Below are 18,737 nucleotides of genomic sequence, written 5' to 3' on the forward strand. Positions count from 1 at the left end.
TTAGAGCTAGCTGCCTTTCATAGAGAACTGCGGCAGTCCTATCACACTTCCCTGGGGCAATCCTGACTATATCCTTGTCTCTGATGATCTCTCACCATCAAGGACAACAAACTTTATACGTAAGAAGTCTTTACTCGACTCACATGTCTGAACTTGCTCCATAATGCACATATCTTTATAACAACCTGCATTGTGTCACCATGTCAAATACTTTCTGGAAATCTAGAAATATGGAATCAAACTGTTGCCCTTCATCTACAGTTCACAGTATATGATGTGAGAAGAGGGCAAGCCGAATTTCACATAAGCGATATTTTCTAAAACCGTGCCGATTCATGGACATAAGGTTCTCAGTCTCAGGAAAGTTCATTATATTTTAACTGAGAATAAGTTCAAAGCTTCTTCAGCAAACCAAAGTTAGGGATATTGGTCTGTAATTCTGCGGATCCGTTCTTTTACCTTTATGATATACAGGAGTGAGCTGCACTTTTTTCCAGTCACTTGGGACTTTGTGCTGGGTGAGAGATTCACAATAAATGCAACAGGAATGCTTATTACTATACTGTCCACACGGAAGGCTGTTTGATGGTCAAACAATGGTATGTTTGTACGATTCTCCCATGTGAATGATTTCTTGAATGTGAAATTTAATCTTTTGGCTTTCATTTTGCTCTCTTCAACTGCCTCACCAGACTGGTCGACAAGTGACTGGATGGAAGTCAGACTCGCTTAGCGATTTCACATAAGACTAGAATTTTCTCACGTTCCCTGCCAGATCTTTTGCTAAGGTATGACAGTGATGGTTGTTGTATGCTTTGCGCATAGATCTTTTCACAGATGCAGATTTGGCGTCATTTGTGCATTCCCTTTTAATCCTTGGGTGCAACAGCCTCTGCTTCCTCAGAATCTTCGGAATTTTGCACATAACTCCCCAGGCCATGATTTACAACCTGCTTGAACTTTGTCCATAATTCCTCTAGGTCCATCTTACTGGAACTAAGTGACCAATTCACTTTCTACATGAGAGGCTAAGAACTGCTTATCTAGCACTAACACTCTCCTAGCCTTCTTGGCTCATTTATTAACTTTTGTAACCATAGTTGCTATAATGACACGACTTCTAAGCCCCGCTTCTATACTGAAATTGTCAATAACATTTGTAACCATAGTTGCTATAATGACACGACTTCTAAGCCCCGCTTCTATACTGAAATTGTCAATAACATCTGGCCTATTTTCTGCTACAAAGTCTAAGGTATTTCCACTGCGTGTGGGCTGCCAAGCTAGCTGCTCAACATAGTTTCCAGAAAATATTTTCAATAGTATTTCACACAACTGTCTATATTCCCTGCAATGAATCCATAGATACCCCAGTCTGCATTTGGCAGGTTCAAGTCCCCTCCAAATAGTACTGCATGTCTGGGTACTTACACTCTACTGACTGTAGACTTTCATTGAACGACTTTACAACTTTAGAACTGTGACAGTGAAATAGGATGGCTTGTGGCAACACCCAACAATTAAATTGGTTTCACCTACACTTGTTATACTTGACCAGATAACTTCATTGTCACACTTCATTTCAATCTCAATAAAGACCATATTTTTATCAATATATGTGGGCTATATTTACATGGATTGGACTGGGTCCTCTGGAGACCATTTGCAGCCATTCATGGACTTCATATTCCCAAATAAAGATGTCACGTCAGCAGGCCCCACAACTGAAAAAGACTGGTTTTGAAGAACATTCTGGATAATTTGAACGAATGATTTGACCACGCAGATCACTCAACATGAATCCCATCTAACATTTACAGGACATGGTCGAGAGGTAATTCTGTGCAAAACATCCTGCACCAGCAACACTTTTGCAATTATGGACGGCTATATGGGCAGCACGGCTCATTATTTCTGTAGGATACTTCGAACAACTTGTTGAGCCCATGCCATGTTGAGATGCTGCATGACACCGGGCAAAAGTAGGTCTGGGACAATATTAGATGGTATCACACGACTTTTGGCACCTCAGTGTATAATATCGATTGAAAAATCTTGTTTCTTGCTTGGGTGGGAAACCTCTGCGGTACCTCCACCCACAATGACACCTTTCTTTTACAAGTGTGAGAATTGTCTATAGTGTGCATCTGTTGCATGCATATCCTCCGAGCTTCTGAGCAAACCTGATATATATGTGAAGACAGGGTTAGCAAAATTCTTTACCTCACTATTAGTGATAGAAAACATTACAGTAACTTATACATCCCAGGATAATTGCTCTCCTGAAGCTGGGTAAACACGGAGATTGTCCACGAAGTTGCTATCCCACTTCACTGTTCAGTGTGATATATGCGAGTAAACCTCTGGAGTGACTACTGTTTAACAGGATGGATCACATTACATATATTGTGATCTCTACAGAACAAGCCGACTAAAGCTGTGCAGACCAAGTCCTGCATCTTACATCACATACTGAAGAGCATTTTCAGAAGAAGATGAAAACATCTGTGGCTTCCATTTATTCATCTGCCTGGAGACAAGGCCTACTCTATAAACTGATTAATACACTACTGGTCATTAAAATTGGTACACCAAGAAGACATGCAGATGATAAACGGGCATTCATTGGACAAATATATTATACTAGAACTGACATGTGATTACATTTTCACGCAGTTTGGGTGCGTAGATCCTGAGAAATCAGTACCCAGAACAACCACCTCTGCCCATAATAACGGCCTTGATACGCCTGGGAATTGAGTCAAACAGAGCTTGGATGGCGTGTACAGGTACAGCTGCCCATGCAGCTTCAACACGATACCACAGTTCATCAAGAGTAGTGACTGGCGTATTGTGACAAGCCAGTTGCTCAGCTACCATTGACCAGACGTTTCCAATTGATGAGAGATCTGGAGAATGTGCTGGCCAGGGCAGCAGTCTAACAGTTTTTGTATCGAGAAAGGTCCGTACAGGACCTGCAATATACAGTCGTGCATTATCCTGCAGAAACGTAGGGTTTTGCAGGGATCGAATAAGGGTAGAGCAATGGGTCGTAACACATCTGAAATGTAACGTCCACTGTTCAAAGTGCTGTCATTGCGAACAAGAGGTGACCAAGACATGTAACCAATGGCACCCGATACCATCACGCCGGGTGATATGCCAGTATGGCAATGACGAATACACGCTTCCAATGTGCGTTCACCGCGATGTCGCCAAACACGTATGCGACCATCGTGATGCTGTAAACAGAACCTGGATTCATCCGAAAGAATGACATTTTGCCATTCGTGCACCCAGGTTCATCACTGAGTACACTATCGCAGGCACTCCTGTCTCTGATGCAGCATCAAGTGTAACCGCAGCCACAGTCTCCGAGCTGATAGTCCGTGCTGCTGCAAACGTCGTCGAACTGTTCGTGCAGATGGTTGTTGTCTTGCAAACGTCCCCATCTGTTGACTCAGGGATCGAGACGTGGCTGCACAATCCGTTACAGCCATGTGGATAAGATGCCTGTCATCTCGACTGCAAGTGATACGAGGGCGTCGGGATCCAGCACGGCGTTCCGTATTACCCTCCTGAACCCACCGTTCCATATTCTGCTAACAGTCATTGGATCTCTACCAATGCGAGCAGCAATGTCGTGATACGATAAACGCAATCGTGATAGGTTACAATCCGACCTTTAACAAAGTCGGAAACATGACAGTACGCATTTCTCTTCCTTAAACGAGGCATCACAACACGGTTTCACGAGGCAACGCCGGTCAACTACTGTTTGAGTATGAGAAATCGCTTGGAAACTTTCCTCATGTCAGCACGTTGTAGGTGTCGCCACCGGTGCCAACCTTGCGTGAATGCTCTGAAAAGCTAATCATTTGCATATCACAGCATCTACTTCCTGTCGGTGAAATTTCGTGTCTGTAGCACGTCATCTTCATGGTGTAGCAATTTTAATGGCCAGTAATGTATAACGCTATGCCAAAGATTACAAACTTTATTGACAACACGATTGGTAAAAGAGGATTAATAGTCATTGTGGGTAACAATCAGAAGCCAGAAATTCCTCCAAAGTAGCTTACCTCGTTTCTTGGTATTAGCCCTAGTGCTCTTCAGCCCTTACAGCACCAATATGCTAGAAGTATTGTGTAAGAAATTTGGTTCTGCTCGTGACAGCAGCAAGTCTCACTTTTTTGAAATTGTGGAACAAATCCTGACATCTGATTTTACTATACTGACAGACTATTTCCAAAAATAGTGGCTTAGACCTACAGCTTCTAAGACAGAAGTGACTTGCTTCCATCTTAATAACAGCTCTGGATATCTATACTGATGACATGCCTGAACTACAATAATGAGGCAATATATCTGGTTGTCGTATTAAATAAAACAGTCTTTTAACCCTCGAATGGGTGCACCTATTTATAATGTGCGCCAATCACAATGTTATTTGCACAATTTTGGTAAACATTTTTGGAAAGCAGTGATCAATTAATTGTTATATTTTGACTAAAGTTCAGTCTTGATCACTCATGTATGTTTTAATGATATAGGTAACCGGTTTCGATTCTTTCTACAGAACCATCATCAGACCTGTGGATAAATTTTAAGAAATACTAGATACCAATCTTTAAATAAAATGAAGTGTCTAATTATGTCAAAATTTAACAAGATAAGATAAAATTAATTATACCCATGGCTCCCTTAGGATAGTAGGCGGAGCTCTCCTTGCTGCTACGCAGTCAACTGGTGGTTTGAGTGCTGAGCACGAGCTTAAATATGCAGAGGCTCTGCCTACTTCCTGTCACACTACTTCACAACTGCCAATCAGCGTTCATAATATGACACCATCGTCAAAGTATAAAAGTAGGAAATACACTAATAACATAAAACTGATTCATTTAAATGTCTGATTAAAATAAAGTTAGTATGTCTACAGCTTATTTATATTTTGGATAAAAACATTGAACTACGATGTGTAATAGTTGTGCCCTCTATGGGCAATCTTAGTACTATTACAGTGCCGGTTACATCAAAGATGTGAAAGTCTTTGGCGTTGTGGTATATATCGATTATACCTAGTCGCCTGCATCATAATTTCATCTTTGTTGGATGCTGCATAATCGTCTTATTTTAACTGCAGTTTTTATAGCAATATTCTTTATAGTTGTAGGGTAGCAGCCAAGAGTATGTTCCACATTATGTATATCTGAAAAACTGATGAGACTGCCGATTAAATTTTTTAATCATCGATCTAAAAGTTCTTATAATAATCAATGTCGATTTTTATATATATATATATATATATATATATATATATATATATATATATATATATATACACACACACACACACACACACACACACACACACACACACACACACACACACACACACACACACACACCCTAAAAACAAAGATGATGTGACTTACCAAATGAAAGTGCTGCCAGGTCGACAGACACACAAACGAACACAAACATAGACACAAAATTCAAGCTTTCGCAACAAACTGTTGCCTCATCAGGAAAGAGGGAAGGAGAGGGAAAGACGAAAGGATGTGGGTTTTAAGGGAGAGGGTAAGGAGTCATTCCAGTCCCGGGAGCGGAAAGACTTACCTTAGGGGGAAAAAAGGACGGGTATACACTCGCGCACACACACATATCCATCCACACATATACAGACACAAGCAGACATATTTAAATATGTCTGCTTGTGTCTGTATATGTGTGGATGGATATGTGTGTGTGTGCGCGCGAGTGTATACCCGTCCTTTTTTCCCCCTAAGGTAAGTCTTTCCGCTCCCGGGACTGGAATGACTCCTTACCCTCTCCCTTAAAACCCACATCCTTTCGTCTTTCCCTCTCCTTCCCTCTTTCCTGATGAGGCAACAGTTTGTTGCGAAAGCTTGAATTTTGTGTGTATGTTTGTGTTCGTTTGTGTGTCTGTCGACCTGGCAGCACTTTCATTTGGTAAGTCACATCATCTTTGTTTATATATATATATATATCTATATATATATACCTAAAAACAAAGACGATGTGACTTACCAAATGAAAGTGCTGGCAGGTCGACAGACACACAAACACAAACATACACACAAAATTCAAGCTTTCGCAACAAACTGTTGCCTCATCAGGAAAGAGGGAAGGAGAGGGAAAGACGAAAGGATGTGGGTTTTAAGGGAGAGGGTAAGGAGTCATTCCAGTCCCGGGAGCGGAAAGACTTACCTTATGGGGAAAAAAGGACGGGTATACACTCGCACACACACACATATCCATCCAAAAAAGAAAGATGATGAGACTTACCCAACAAAAGCGCTGGCAGGTCGATAGACACGCAAATAAACACAAACATACACACAAAACTCTAGCTTTCGCAACCAACGGTTGCCTCGTCAGGAAAGAGGGAAGGAGAAGGAAAGACAAAAGGATTGGGTTTTAAGGGAGAGGGTAAGGAGTCATTCCAATCCCGGGAGCGGAAAGACTTACCTTATTGTCTGCTTGTGTCTGTGTATGTGTGGATGGATATGTGTGTGTGTGCGAGTGTAAACCTGTCCTTTTTTCCCCCTACGGTAAGTCTTTCTGCTCCCGGGATTGGAATGACTCCTTACCCTCTCCCTTAAAACCCAATCCTTTTGTCTTTCCTTCTCCTTCCCTCTTTCCTGACGAGGCAACCGTTGGTTGCGAAAGCTAGAGTTTTGTGTGTATGTTTGTGTTTATTTGCGTGTCTATCGGCCTGCCAGCGCTTTTGTTGGGTAAGTCTCATCATCTTTCTTTTTAAATATATTTTTCCCACGTGGAATGTTTCCCTCTATATATATATATATATATATATATATATATATATATATATATATATATATATATATATATATATAAAAATCGACATTGATTATTATAAGAACTTTTAGATCGATGATTAAAAAATTTAATCAGCAGTCTCATCAGTTTTTCAGATATACATAATGTGGAACATACTCTTGGCTGCTACCCTACAACTATAAAGAATATTGCTATAAAAACTGCAGTTAAAATAAGACGATTATGCAGCATCCAACAAAGATGAAATTATGATGCAGGCGACTAGGTATAATCGATATATACCACAACGCCAAAGACTTTCACATCTTTGATGTAACCGGCACTGTAATAGTACTAAGATTGCCCATAGAGGGCACAACTATTACACATCGTAGTTCAATGTTTTTATCCAAAATATAAATAAGCTGTAGACATACTAACTATATTTTAATCAGACATTTAAATGAATCAGTTTTATGTTATTAGTGTATTTCCTACTTTTATACTTTGACGATGGTGTCATATTATGAACGCTGATTGGCAGTTGTGAAGTAGTGTGGCAGGAAGTAGGCAGAGCCTCTGCATATTTAAGCTCGTGCTCAGCACTCAAACCATCAGTTGACTGCGTAGCAGCAAGGAGAGCTCCGCCTACTATCCTAAGGGAGCCATGGGTATAATTAATTTTATCTTATCTTGTTAAATTTTGACATAATTAGACACTTCATTTTATTTAAAGATTGGTATCTAGTATTTCTTAAAATTTATCCACAGGTCTGATGATGGTTCTGTAGAAAGAATCGAAACCGGTTACCTATATCATTAAAACATACATGAGTGATCAAGACTGAACTTTAGTCAAAATATAACAATGTTATTTGTCTTGTACTGTTCAATTGTTCTCTCACAATTGTGTGCCCATGCCTATTGCCTCATCAAACACAGTGGTAAAGTGTGTTGTCAAAAGTTCAAATGAGCAGCAGTAATATAAAATAAACAGCGAGCCAGGTGAGAAAAAATTTACGATCCATGCAACAAAATGCCACAGAATCCGAGCAAGCTAGCCCCACAATGAGGCAGTTGTCTACAAGATAATCAGTAAACGAATAAGCATTTAGGTGGGACCTGATGCAACTGCACTGTATAATGTGCCGAATGGGTCATTAATGTGAGGTAACACTTGTACATGGCAACAAAGTGATACAAGGAAAGTTTATTTTCTTACTTTTTAATTAAAAATTGATTTAGCTCATATTATAACTTTATTTTACCATAGTTTAATTTAACTAAGATTAAACTATGATTTTGCTCGTACATGTTAACCTTCATAATAAAGACAGCTATTCTTTACATGTGTACAAATTACATAGCACACATGCTCGTGTTACGAAAATTGGGTCGTCTACTTGAGGGTTAAATTGCATCTAGCAAAAAATGCTACTCAGCTGAGGACAAGAAATAGTCTTGTTGAAAAACTTTGTGGAACCAAATGTAGATCTTCAGCAACAACTCCACAAACTTCTGCACTGAGCTTGATACATTCTGCAGCGGAGTACTGAGCATCATCACAGTTTAACAGCACTCACAGAAACAAAACTTATGTCCAACTTAATAATACTATGTGTATTATTTTGGAAACAATTCTGGCTACTCCCACCATGTGGCTACCTGTGATGAGCCATACTTCCCAAATCTGTGAAGGAAAGAAGTGTTGATCTGGGAACACAACAAGATCTTAGCCATCCCTACACTATGGGTGCATTCCGAAATCTGTGGTCTCAAAATCAAATGACTTTGTTCGAGACATCTCCTCTTGCATTTGTGAACATTCTCATTGGGGTTAACATCAATTCCTAGAGGAGAAAATGGCTCCAAAATGTCCCACCACTATGCCAGTTAATACATAGTATCATCGAGACAGGCACTGGGTTTGATCAATCCCGCACAATCTCAACTGAGAATGAGGCATGGAAGACGCGCGTATTTGCTTTTTAAATGAGGTACCGCTGTCTTCACCAGCAATCAAATGCAGCACACTAAGGCATTGGGGAAGATTGCAGTGCCAGAACATATATAGGGTGTTATGAGTAATTCCTGATGTCAGTCTCAATTTCAGTCATATACAAGGACTAGATATTTGCCTGTAATTAAGTAGTAAGTGTTTAACAACAGTGTAATGTAATTCAATATTATAATTTACTTAAATATGCCATACACTAACTAAATAAATGTGTGTGATGTGTTGCATGACAATGAGATAAGGGGAATTTTGAAACCAGACACACAAACCACGCCTCTCAAATAGCAGGAAGAAGCTGCCAGGCTTTTATCCTCATTCAACAAACGGACCAACACTGACAGTGTCATGCAACCTCACATTGTGGACCAATGCAGACAAATTTGTGCTTTACTCCAGGACATTGAGATCTGGAGATCAGGAACTTCCTGACCCCATTTCTGCTCCTCGTGCCAGTAAATATTGGTGGTGGAAATGTCTTCTACAATCAGGATTCAAATTGCTTACCTTTGAGTCTAGCACCAGCACACATGGGTTCACTAGTGACTTCAGATCTGGAAGCAGGTTATAATAGGGATAGAGATCTAGTATGAAATGGCAGATGAAAACTGTAATGTACCTGCTGCTAAGGGATTGTAACTGAAGACTATGATACATGATTAGTGAACAGCAAGATCCAACAGTAGTTTTTTCACATTTACATAATTTTACAACCAGATGATGTTCCATTTCACTGAATTGAGCAGGAATTTAATGTTTTATGTATATTTATATTATTTTGTATTAACTTCAGTGTTTATAACATTTTACATTTCATTAATAGTTGCATGTAAATAAAAGACAAATACTTTCAACTGCTTTTGAATAAAAATATATACCTAAAAATCATATATACTGAAATCTGAAGAATGACAATGTCCTTGTGAAAATGTCAATACTAAATCTGGAATGAATTTACATATAAATTTCCATAAAAAATGAGCCTGTAAAATTACAAATGTAGTATAGTTTCAAATATTCAGACAAACTAAATCACACATAAGCACTACGAAAAATTTATACGACTTTGTAAGTTAACAAATTAAATTTTATTCAGATAGTTTAATAATAATACATACTTCCATATTTTTAAAAATTTTATTAATACATCATGCACATGAAACTGTGGGTTCAGTGTTTATTTGTAGGGCAGAGTATTTTGTTTGTATCAGGCACAGTGTTTCTCTGTATTGTTCAGTTGTCAGTTCTTTGGTGAACTGTAGTAATTAAAGTTTGAAATAATGAGAAGCAGGAATATTTTTGTTTGCATCTCTAGCATTAAAAGTGCACTTACCGTATCAGCAGCTTTTCCGTTGCATGCTGTAGTTGTTATCTGTTTGCATGGTGCATGGTGGGAAGCAAATAAGACTGGTCACAATGCGTATGATTAGACCGGATGGCGTAAGCAATGAGAAATGTCGTCCTGATATTGAGTGTATGAAACTGGGGCCAGTGTCGTACTTACATGTTTCATACAGGAATGTTGTCAGCACTTTAAGTGAAGCATAATGGGGAAAAAAATGAAGGTGTGTCAACTGTTTATGCTACGCAGCCAATGAGAGAGCAGTATGCAGCCAGACGTGTTTTGAAGAAATACTTTCGGAAGAAATGGTAACACACTTCTGTAAATGAGGATTATAAATTTGAGGTTTATAAATATAAACGAGGATTTATAAATTATAAATATTTGGACTGTGCTAGTGCTCCACACCAAGGACAGCATCACAGTCAACGATATATTCGTAAAAGCAGCAAAATATTTCTCTGCTCTGTGTTACTACACAATCGATCTGCATAAGCATACTGGGTTAAGTGGATGAATGTTTTTTAATTAAATCATGGGAGCGGGTGGATAGACCCAAGTTTTTTAATGAAATTATAGGAGAAGGTAGGTGGATCAATGTTTCTTAATATATCAAATGTGTGACTATTACTAATAGACATTGATCCACCTAACTTCATCCATGATTTAATTAAACAACACTGATCCTTTACTCAAAGTTGCGACTTTCGCTGCACTTCCAGATGACTCCATCCACACCAACTTTTGACTCTTTAAGAGTGACTACCACCACATTTGATATATTTTCATGTCTCTGCAATTAATCCATGAGACATGCACCAATGGCTGATGTTGCCATGCAGAACTAAACCACTTAAATCAGTCCACTTTATAACAAACACTGTCATAGTCACAAAATATTTCTCTTGAGACTCACAAATACAATGAAAAATGCAAACAAGATATTGGCTTCATTTTTGGTAGTAGAAATACATTGCCTCTATTCTCGCCTCTCATTGGTTATGTCAAAGAATCATCTCACTGGTTACACAAATTTATGTGTTCCCAAGGTATGAGCAGTAGATAAGCACTGCTGCTTGCCCTGATCTAGACTTTAGCCATATATGAAGGTACATGGCAGCATAATGGAATACTGTCATATAAAACAACATTCCATAAAACAACATTCCAAAACTGTACTTTTAGGTACCTGCCTAACCGGAACACACACAACCACCCATTGGGATCAAAGAGTTCCCTCCAGCCACATACGTCAACAGCAACTCCCAATACCAAAAAACTCACATATACGGCCACAAATTGGAATCTAAAACTTCCCTTCAACTACATACCTACAAACCAACACACGATACCATATCACCAATACAACAAACCACACAACTCAGAACCACTCCACCAGCCACAACACACAACAAATACAACACACAACAAATACAACACACAACAAATACAACACACAACAAATACAACACACAACAAATACAACACACAACAAATACAACACACAACAAATACAACACACAACAAATACAACACACAACAAATACAACACACAACAAATACAACACACAACAAATACAACACACAACAAATACAACACACAACAAATACAACACACAACAAATACACTAAAAACAAGAAAAATAAAAGCTTACCTCCAACAAAGTTCCAGCACTGCAACCTAGGTCAGCCACCACAATCACACACAGGCACACACCCAGCCACTCCCAAATACACACACACACACACACACACACACACACACACACACACACACACACCAATGAAAAAATACACAACCAAAAGAAAGACCCACACCGTCCACACCCCACCCCTAACCCAACCTCCCCCCTCACCACAAAATAAAATACCTATAAACAAAAAACAAACACAAAATAAATAAATCTCAATCACACACTACAACTCAACAGAAACTGCAACAAATAGATCCTCCACAACTAAATCACAAACCAACACCCCCCCCCCCCCCCCCCCACAGACACACACACACAAACAATACCAACAACATAACCTCCCTCCACCCGCAAGCCGCAGCCACCCACCCACACAAACCACCCTAACTAAACTAACCACCTTCGGCCTGTACATTTTACTGATATAAAAATAGCTCTCAGGGACGCTCTTCCGCCAACAGTACTCGTCTAAAGGAGACTTAAGGTTAGAGCACCTCTTGCCCCTCCCAAGAACTGTCTTAACGGCCCCCCACATCCCTTCTATGGTATTCGTACAAGACCCCTTCTCATAATTTTTAAATTCTAAACTATGGTTCACTACTAAATGATTGTAACCCGTCTCGCCCAACCCCATATAAGAAGGAAAAGCATCAGAAACTACAGTAGAACCTGGTTCTATAAACTCCTCAATTAACCCCACTAGTTCCCTCTTAGATTGCCCCACCACAGACCTTAAAAACACATTCCGAACCCCCCTCCCCGGTACAACAGCCCCCCCCCCCCCAGAGACCAACCACAGACTTACACCCCCCCCCCCCCATACTTCCTTTTCTCAAACTGTGACTCTTCTACCTCCACCACAACCCAACCCTAGGCCCACTCAACTTAATAAAATCGGAACATACTTCATGACAAACTGAAAACCAGTCAAGCACACTCATCTCACTCGCACCAGTCTCATTCGCCAAAACTATGAGAGGATTTATAACAAAAGTAGTACATCAACAACACAATTTCGCGCATGCCCAACCTAGACTTCTCGAACCAGGAATCTTGACATATGGAGCATCATAGGTTATGCCTACAACACTGCCACATATAACCGTCCCTGGTCCGAGACGCCGGCACTTTTGCCAATGTCACGTCATGCCCACAAACAGTGCACTTCACCACCTCCGCCAAGAACCCAAACAGCTGCAGAAATTTTATCAACTCCAATATACTGACCCCATCATAGCATGCAAGCACACACTATTAATTTTATCTGTCATATCTATACCTAACAAGAGCAGCAACAAATTAATTTACTCAAAGTAACACACGACCTACAGCAAACAGCACTACAATAACTTTCACACAAAAACACTAAATCGTTAACTCACTGAAAACAATTCCTCTCCACACACAGCCAAAATGAGAACCAGCCAGAACAAGCAGTATCACCAAACTGAACCCAATACACCACACAACATGAAACCCATAAACACACCACCAGAGGGCACCACGAACAGCAACACAACGACACCTACAAACACGCGACACTCACAAACCAAACTCCGTGGGTCAAAGCCGATGGGTGGGATCGGACGCTTCGGTCAATCCCTGAAACTACCTCGCAAAGTTTTGAAAATGACCACTGGGCTACGCTACAGACTGGTCCATAACCACAGCAAGTTTTCCTTCAGTCACATTTGTTGGCTCTGGTAACTCTCAGCCAAATTTTAACACTGGAATATGAAACAATATTCCAAGAAATCCTGTCATACACTAAGAAACTTGCAATGCAAGAAATAAAGAAGAAAGCCAGTAATCAATGTCATTGTCCATAACAGTCCGATCAATAATCACCTATCTCACGCTGACCATATAAAAAAAAAAAGTAATCAATTCATATCTCCCACCAAAACGAGGCAATACATTCAACGACTCTCACTGCCTACCACATATTATCACTTGACTGGATATGACCAATAGAAATAAACTGCTCACAGCTGCACACAGTCGAAGAGCTGCCGACACCATAAGTGCAATTTATCCTCTTTAGTCATGCCTTAATTTCTCAGGATCTGTTGATCACCTGAAGTTAACAGATGAAGAGGAATATTCGATACACATTGTCGGCTTTGACCAATGACATAGGAAACACGCGACAAATGATGTAAACAACATGGCGACTATAAGCTCACATCAGTCATGATTTTTTTGAACAGGTTAAACTACAGGTAAATCTGTCACCACAACCAGGTTTCTTAGTTTCACATTTGCTGGCTTCACCAAGTCATAAACAAACCTATCTATCAATCTAACCTAGACCCCGGGCTAAGCTACAGATCAGTCTATCACTACAACCACATTTTTTGCTTTTACATTCACTGAATTCACCAACTATCAACAAAACTATCAAAGTGTGCACAAAAATGTGACATTACTGCAGTCATTAACATTACATCAGTGGTCAAAGCCAACAACTCTTGTTGAATGTTCCTCTTGACTCATGTTAACTACACAGTGTTGGTCATGTGCTTACAACGTGCCACTTTGCAAATAATGTAAAGCACTGTATTAGCAGTTGCAATAGTTTAGCTGGTGCTCAGGTTTGAAAGTTATTTACTTACAAAATGTGTTTAGAGTAGAAGAGAGCACATTACAAAGGAATTGGAAAGATGTAACATAGCAATTCATTTAGGTACAGTTAACTTGCAAATTTGACAATATTTGTCAGTAAGGATATACGAGGTCAATGAGCATAATGCTTCCAATAGCTATGACATTAAAGTTGACTGCAACCCCCTTGCATTTAATGTTCGTGTAAAAAAAAAGCACTAAGCAGAAAACAACAAAGATCCATCAGCAGTGAAGGAGGGTGCAAAATAAAGGGAATGGATCATATGTTGAAAAAAATTCAAGTCATTATTCCTGGCAGCAAAAGAGGAAAGCACAAATTAAGCACTGGCATTAGGTAAGGGCCACATCTGCAGGTATTAGTGGCTTCTTTGCTTAAGGGCGCCAGCATACGAGTAGAGCTCTCACCAGGTAACGACGATAATCTTGTGCAGGTAGTCAATCATGGTGCCAGCCTCGAACAGCAGTGGGAGGTCCAGCACAATGAACTGGTGACCTGCAACACCAACATCAGACAAAAGTTACACAGTGGACCCCCCTGTAGCTTATGTGCAATATTCATACATAATATGCACCAAAATACTCAGAATTTTCCATTGCATAATTTAGGTTTTCGAAGTTTACCTTGCAGTTTTACTTTTTATAATGAGAACTGCATTAAATATAGTGCAATTGCAGACATTGAGCTACACTACAAATTGACGTGTTTCCACATCCTTTATTTCACAGCCACTTCACAACCAAAAAGAAGAGCTCTGTCATACAGTAGTAAAACATATATAACAAATGTCAGAAACACACTAAATCAGTTCCAAATTATCCGAGTTTCCCATCACCATCACTAACACTTCCTCCCAAGTATGTGACTTGCCAGGGTGCAACATACTGAACTTTAACAACAAGCCTCTCCTTAAAGAGCAATTTTACTGAGACAGCATCTCGGCAAAATGTATATGGAGCTATTTCTGAGCTCAGAATATGTTCTGCAATTCTAAATCTGTGTCTGTAGTCACACATTCTATAAATTTGTGGAACTATGGTGTCCAGTTCATCTAGAAATGTGTTCTTTCAATTCTTATATACCTGTAGCTACTGCCTTCTTAGCACTCATTGTCTGAAAAGATTACTATTAGAGTATAAATAGAAAGTGACCAGCAGAAGTTATACCCAAGTCCACCAGGTACACGGAATAACATTGACATTTGACTTTAATCCTTGCCCATTTCAGGGCAACTAAAGAAACACCACTAATACCTTCTGATTTACACTCCTCCAAACTATTAAAGTTCCTGGAGAATCTCATATGTATATATAGTAGGGCTAACAATGCCAAGCTACAAAATTTTTAACAAGTGAGCCATGGACAAGATGTTAAGAAATGAATATGTGAAAAAGGAAAGAAAGTTTTATGCCTCACTGTCAGTCATCTTCTCTCAGCTGGGCATGAACGAGGAAGGAAATATGCTATGATCTTTAAGAAAATGTGTCCAAATCTGCCTGAAAGTGTTTAAAGAAACAACCAAAAAGTTAAATCAGGTTCAATGGCACTAGATTTGAGCCTCACTTCATCTTTAGTACTACAGAACCACTGCCTTAGCTACTGCACCATGCTTCTTAGTTATGAACACTGTAACATCAAAGTTGTGGAGATAGCACATAGTGTGCTGAAATATGTGTGTGTGCAAGAAAAACAAATCAACAGGTAGGCAGTATCTCCAATTCAACCAAAGATTTGGACACAACAAGTGGGTAGCTAAATGTACCAAACAAATGTACATACCTTGAAATAAACATTTAACTGCAGCCCAAAACATTTCCTTGTGAATTTCTGGATGAGTGATTTCATTCAACTGTCTCCTCTTTTCCACATTCTCAAAAATGACTTCACCTAGAGCTTCACGATTAAGTGTGCCATCTGGGTGAAAGACTTGACTTCCAAAAACTGCTTTAATCTTGTGCCACGCTTTTCTTCCCGGCTCCACGACTACATAATAGAAAAAAAGGGCACAGTAACAATGAACTGTCACTGAAGAAAAGATCCATTCAAATGAAATACATAATTTTTCAAATGCTAAATATGTGAAGCATAAATTTATGTTTCGAAACTAAAAGAACATTATCAACACCTTTTCGTGCCATGACATCAGCATCTATCACAGGAATACCATGTTCAACGAAAACTTGAGCCACTGTCGATTTGCCAGTAGCAATGCCGCCGGTCAGACCTACAATAAACATTTTAGATGATAGCTTAAAACTTGTTACAGTAGATATATGCGCGGTACCGGCGTACTCAAGTTTTTCATGAAGTCCTCTTTTTCGTTTCACGCAGAGGACTGGCAATGCACAAACATCAATCACACCCTAGTTACGCCATAAGCGTGAGGTCGGCAGATATTTTGAATGGGAAACTCCTCGGTCTGACAAGCCAAAAATCGATTTCGTCTTTCGAGGAATTCACATTGGCCGCAGTTTAGAACTGGAACAACTCTATTGATAATTTAACTGTGTGGTAATTTACCGAAGCCTTGCCAGAGGGAAGAAAATGGTTATTACTAATTATGTTTTCAAGTTGGCTAGGCTGCTACTGTCATATCTTTCGAATATCAGTGTAGGCATCAAATTGTCAATCAGCTGATCGGAACAATGGCGGCAAAGTCGTGGAGCGTGGGAAAATTGCCGCATCATGAGCAACAAGAATTGTGTATGACTAGGCCAAAGTACAGGCAAGGAAGAAAATTCACAGCCGTCAAGGTAGAAGAAGCAATGTGTATCCTATGAAAAAGCTAAATGACGTTTGTTATTGTAATTGTCGTTTGTTGACATTTTGCTGTTATTGTCGTTTCCGTTGAAATACCTTGATTAAGTTTCATTAGCTCATGCAGAAATATTCCTATTATATACACATACTTTACGAGAAGTGTTTTAGTCATTGTCGATCGCAGTTTTTGTAGCGGACGATGAAGGGAAAGGATTCAACTAACAATTGTAAAAATGGACTTCTAAACTACACCGCGACTCATGAAGGCTTTGTATTCACTAAGAAAAATGACAGAGCAATATTATTTCCCAGCTCATGTTATCCACCGGTCTATTGATCCATTTTTAAGCATTTTCCATGGATTTGATGCCCTTTTACACACATTGCATAGTAAGTCATATATTTTGAATATGTTAAAAGGAATATAAGTGGTTTATACTTGACACAAGGAATGATCGTTAAGTATGAATGCATCATGCAGAATGAATAAAGAAGGATCAGTATGTATGACATAATACACATGTCAAGAAAAACACTTTCACAAGGAGGTATGATCGACACATGTTAATCATTAAGTACAGATACATTAAGAAAATAAAACACAACAGTATGACAATAAGCATTTTAAGAAACCCTCAAGTAATATAGTGGTCAGATAGCGGAGCAATTTTAGTAGGTGAGATAATTGTTATTGCATATTTTAAATTCTGTCATATAGAAGGTTCTTGTTCAAACCACATTTTTGTAATATTTCTGAAGACAGTCAGTGATAGGTTGTGTGCTGTGGTTGGTAACATATTAAATAACTGTATCCTTATGTATGTGTAACTATTTTGGTTTTTTTAAGGCTTGTAACTTGGATGTCAATCATCGACCTTTGGCGTATGTCATACTTATGTGTATTCTCCCAAATTCCACAGCTTTTATGGTTTTCCTTGGTATGTACTAAGCAGCTAAGAATAAACAGTGATGCAACTACAGTACTTTGAACTCTTTAAAGTATTCCCCACATGACATGTAGTTTCTTACTCCAGCAATGCATCTAATGGCCTTTTTGTGGCAGTTAAAAATTATTTTCGCTCCAAAGGAATTGTCCCGTAGGAACAGTGCATATTTTAGGAGGTTGTGAAAAAAAGCAGCTGCTGAAATCAGTTATTATTCTCTGGCTGAAGTTTACTGCAGTTTAATTAAAGAGAATTTCATAGCAGACACATTTCACCTCTGTTTATAAAGCATCTTCTGTGGTATTCTTCAAATTGGTATATATGTCTCTACATTTTTGATTGCTTTAGATTAAAAACAGTTTTGTGTATTAAGTTGGTGTGTAGTTTACTTACTGTGTTTATGCCGTTTGTTTACATATTCTCCAAACTACTGCTTCTTACCTCTGTTAGCTGACGTAGATGTCGAAAGACTGCATTTCATGTACAAACTTGCCAGTTTTTGCCTATCTGCACTTTTTATTGTCTGCATTTACATTATTTACGCTTCACCTCACTT

General features: G+C 39.1%; 2 protein-coding genes across 2 annotated transcripts in view; one reads left to right on the forward strand and one right to left on the reverse strand.

Moving 5' to 3' along the window:
* Window positions 1–16,999, reverse strand: part of LOC126108664 (dephospho-CoA kinase) — a 38,358-nt gene extending 21,359 nt beyond the window's left edge. Inside the window, exons 1-3 of the mRNA XM_049913973.1 lie at window positions 16,603–16,999; window positions 16,257–16,460; window positions 14,885–14,972 (exon numbers count right to left, since the gene is read on the reverse strand). Coding sequence (XP_049769930.1) covers window positions 14,885–14,972; window positions 16,257–16,460; window positions 16,603–16,714 — 404 coding nt within the window. The 5' untranslated portion in view covers window positions 16,715–16,999. The remainder of the gene's footprint in view (window positions 1–14,884; window positions 14,973–16,256; window positions 16,461–16,602) is intronic.
* A 117-nt stretch (window positions 17,000–17,116) lies between these two features.
* The window catches only part of LOC126108663 (RNA-binding protein 48), an 85,471-nt gene continuing 83,850 nt past the window's right edge, over window positions 17,117–18,737 (forward strand). The window contains exon 1 of the mRNA XM_049913972.1: window positions 17,117–17,230. Coding sequence (XP_049769929.1) covers window positions 17,123–17,230 — 108 coding nt within the window. The 5' untranslated portion in view covers window positions 17,117–17,122. The remainder of the gene's footprint in view (window positions 17,231–18,737) is intronic.

Source organism: Schistocerca cancellata, chromosome 11 (genome assembly GCF_023864275.1).
Source record: "Schistocerca cancellata isolate TAMUIC-IGC-003103 chromosome 11, iqSchCanc2.1, whole genome shotgun sequence".
NCBI lineage: Eukaryota > Metazoa > Arthropoda > Insecta > Orthoptera > Acrididae > Schistocerca > Schistocerca cancellata.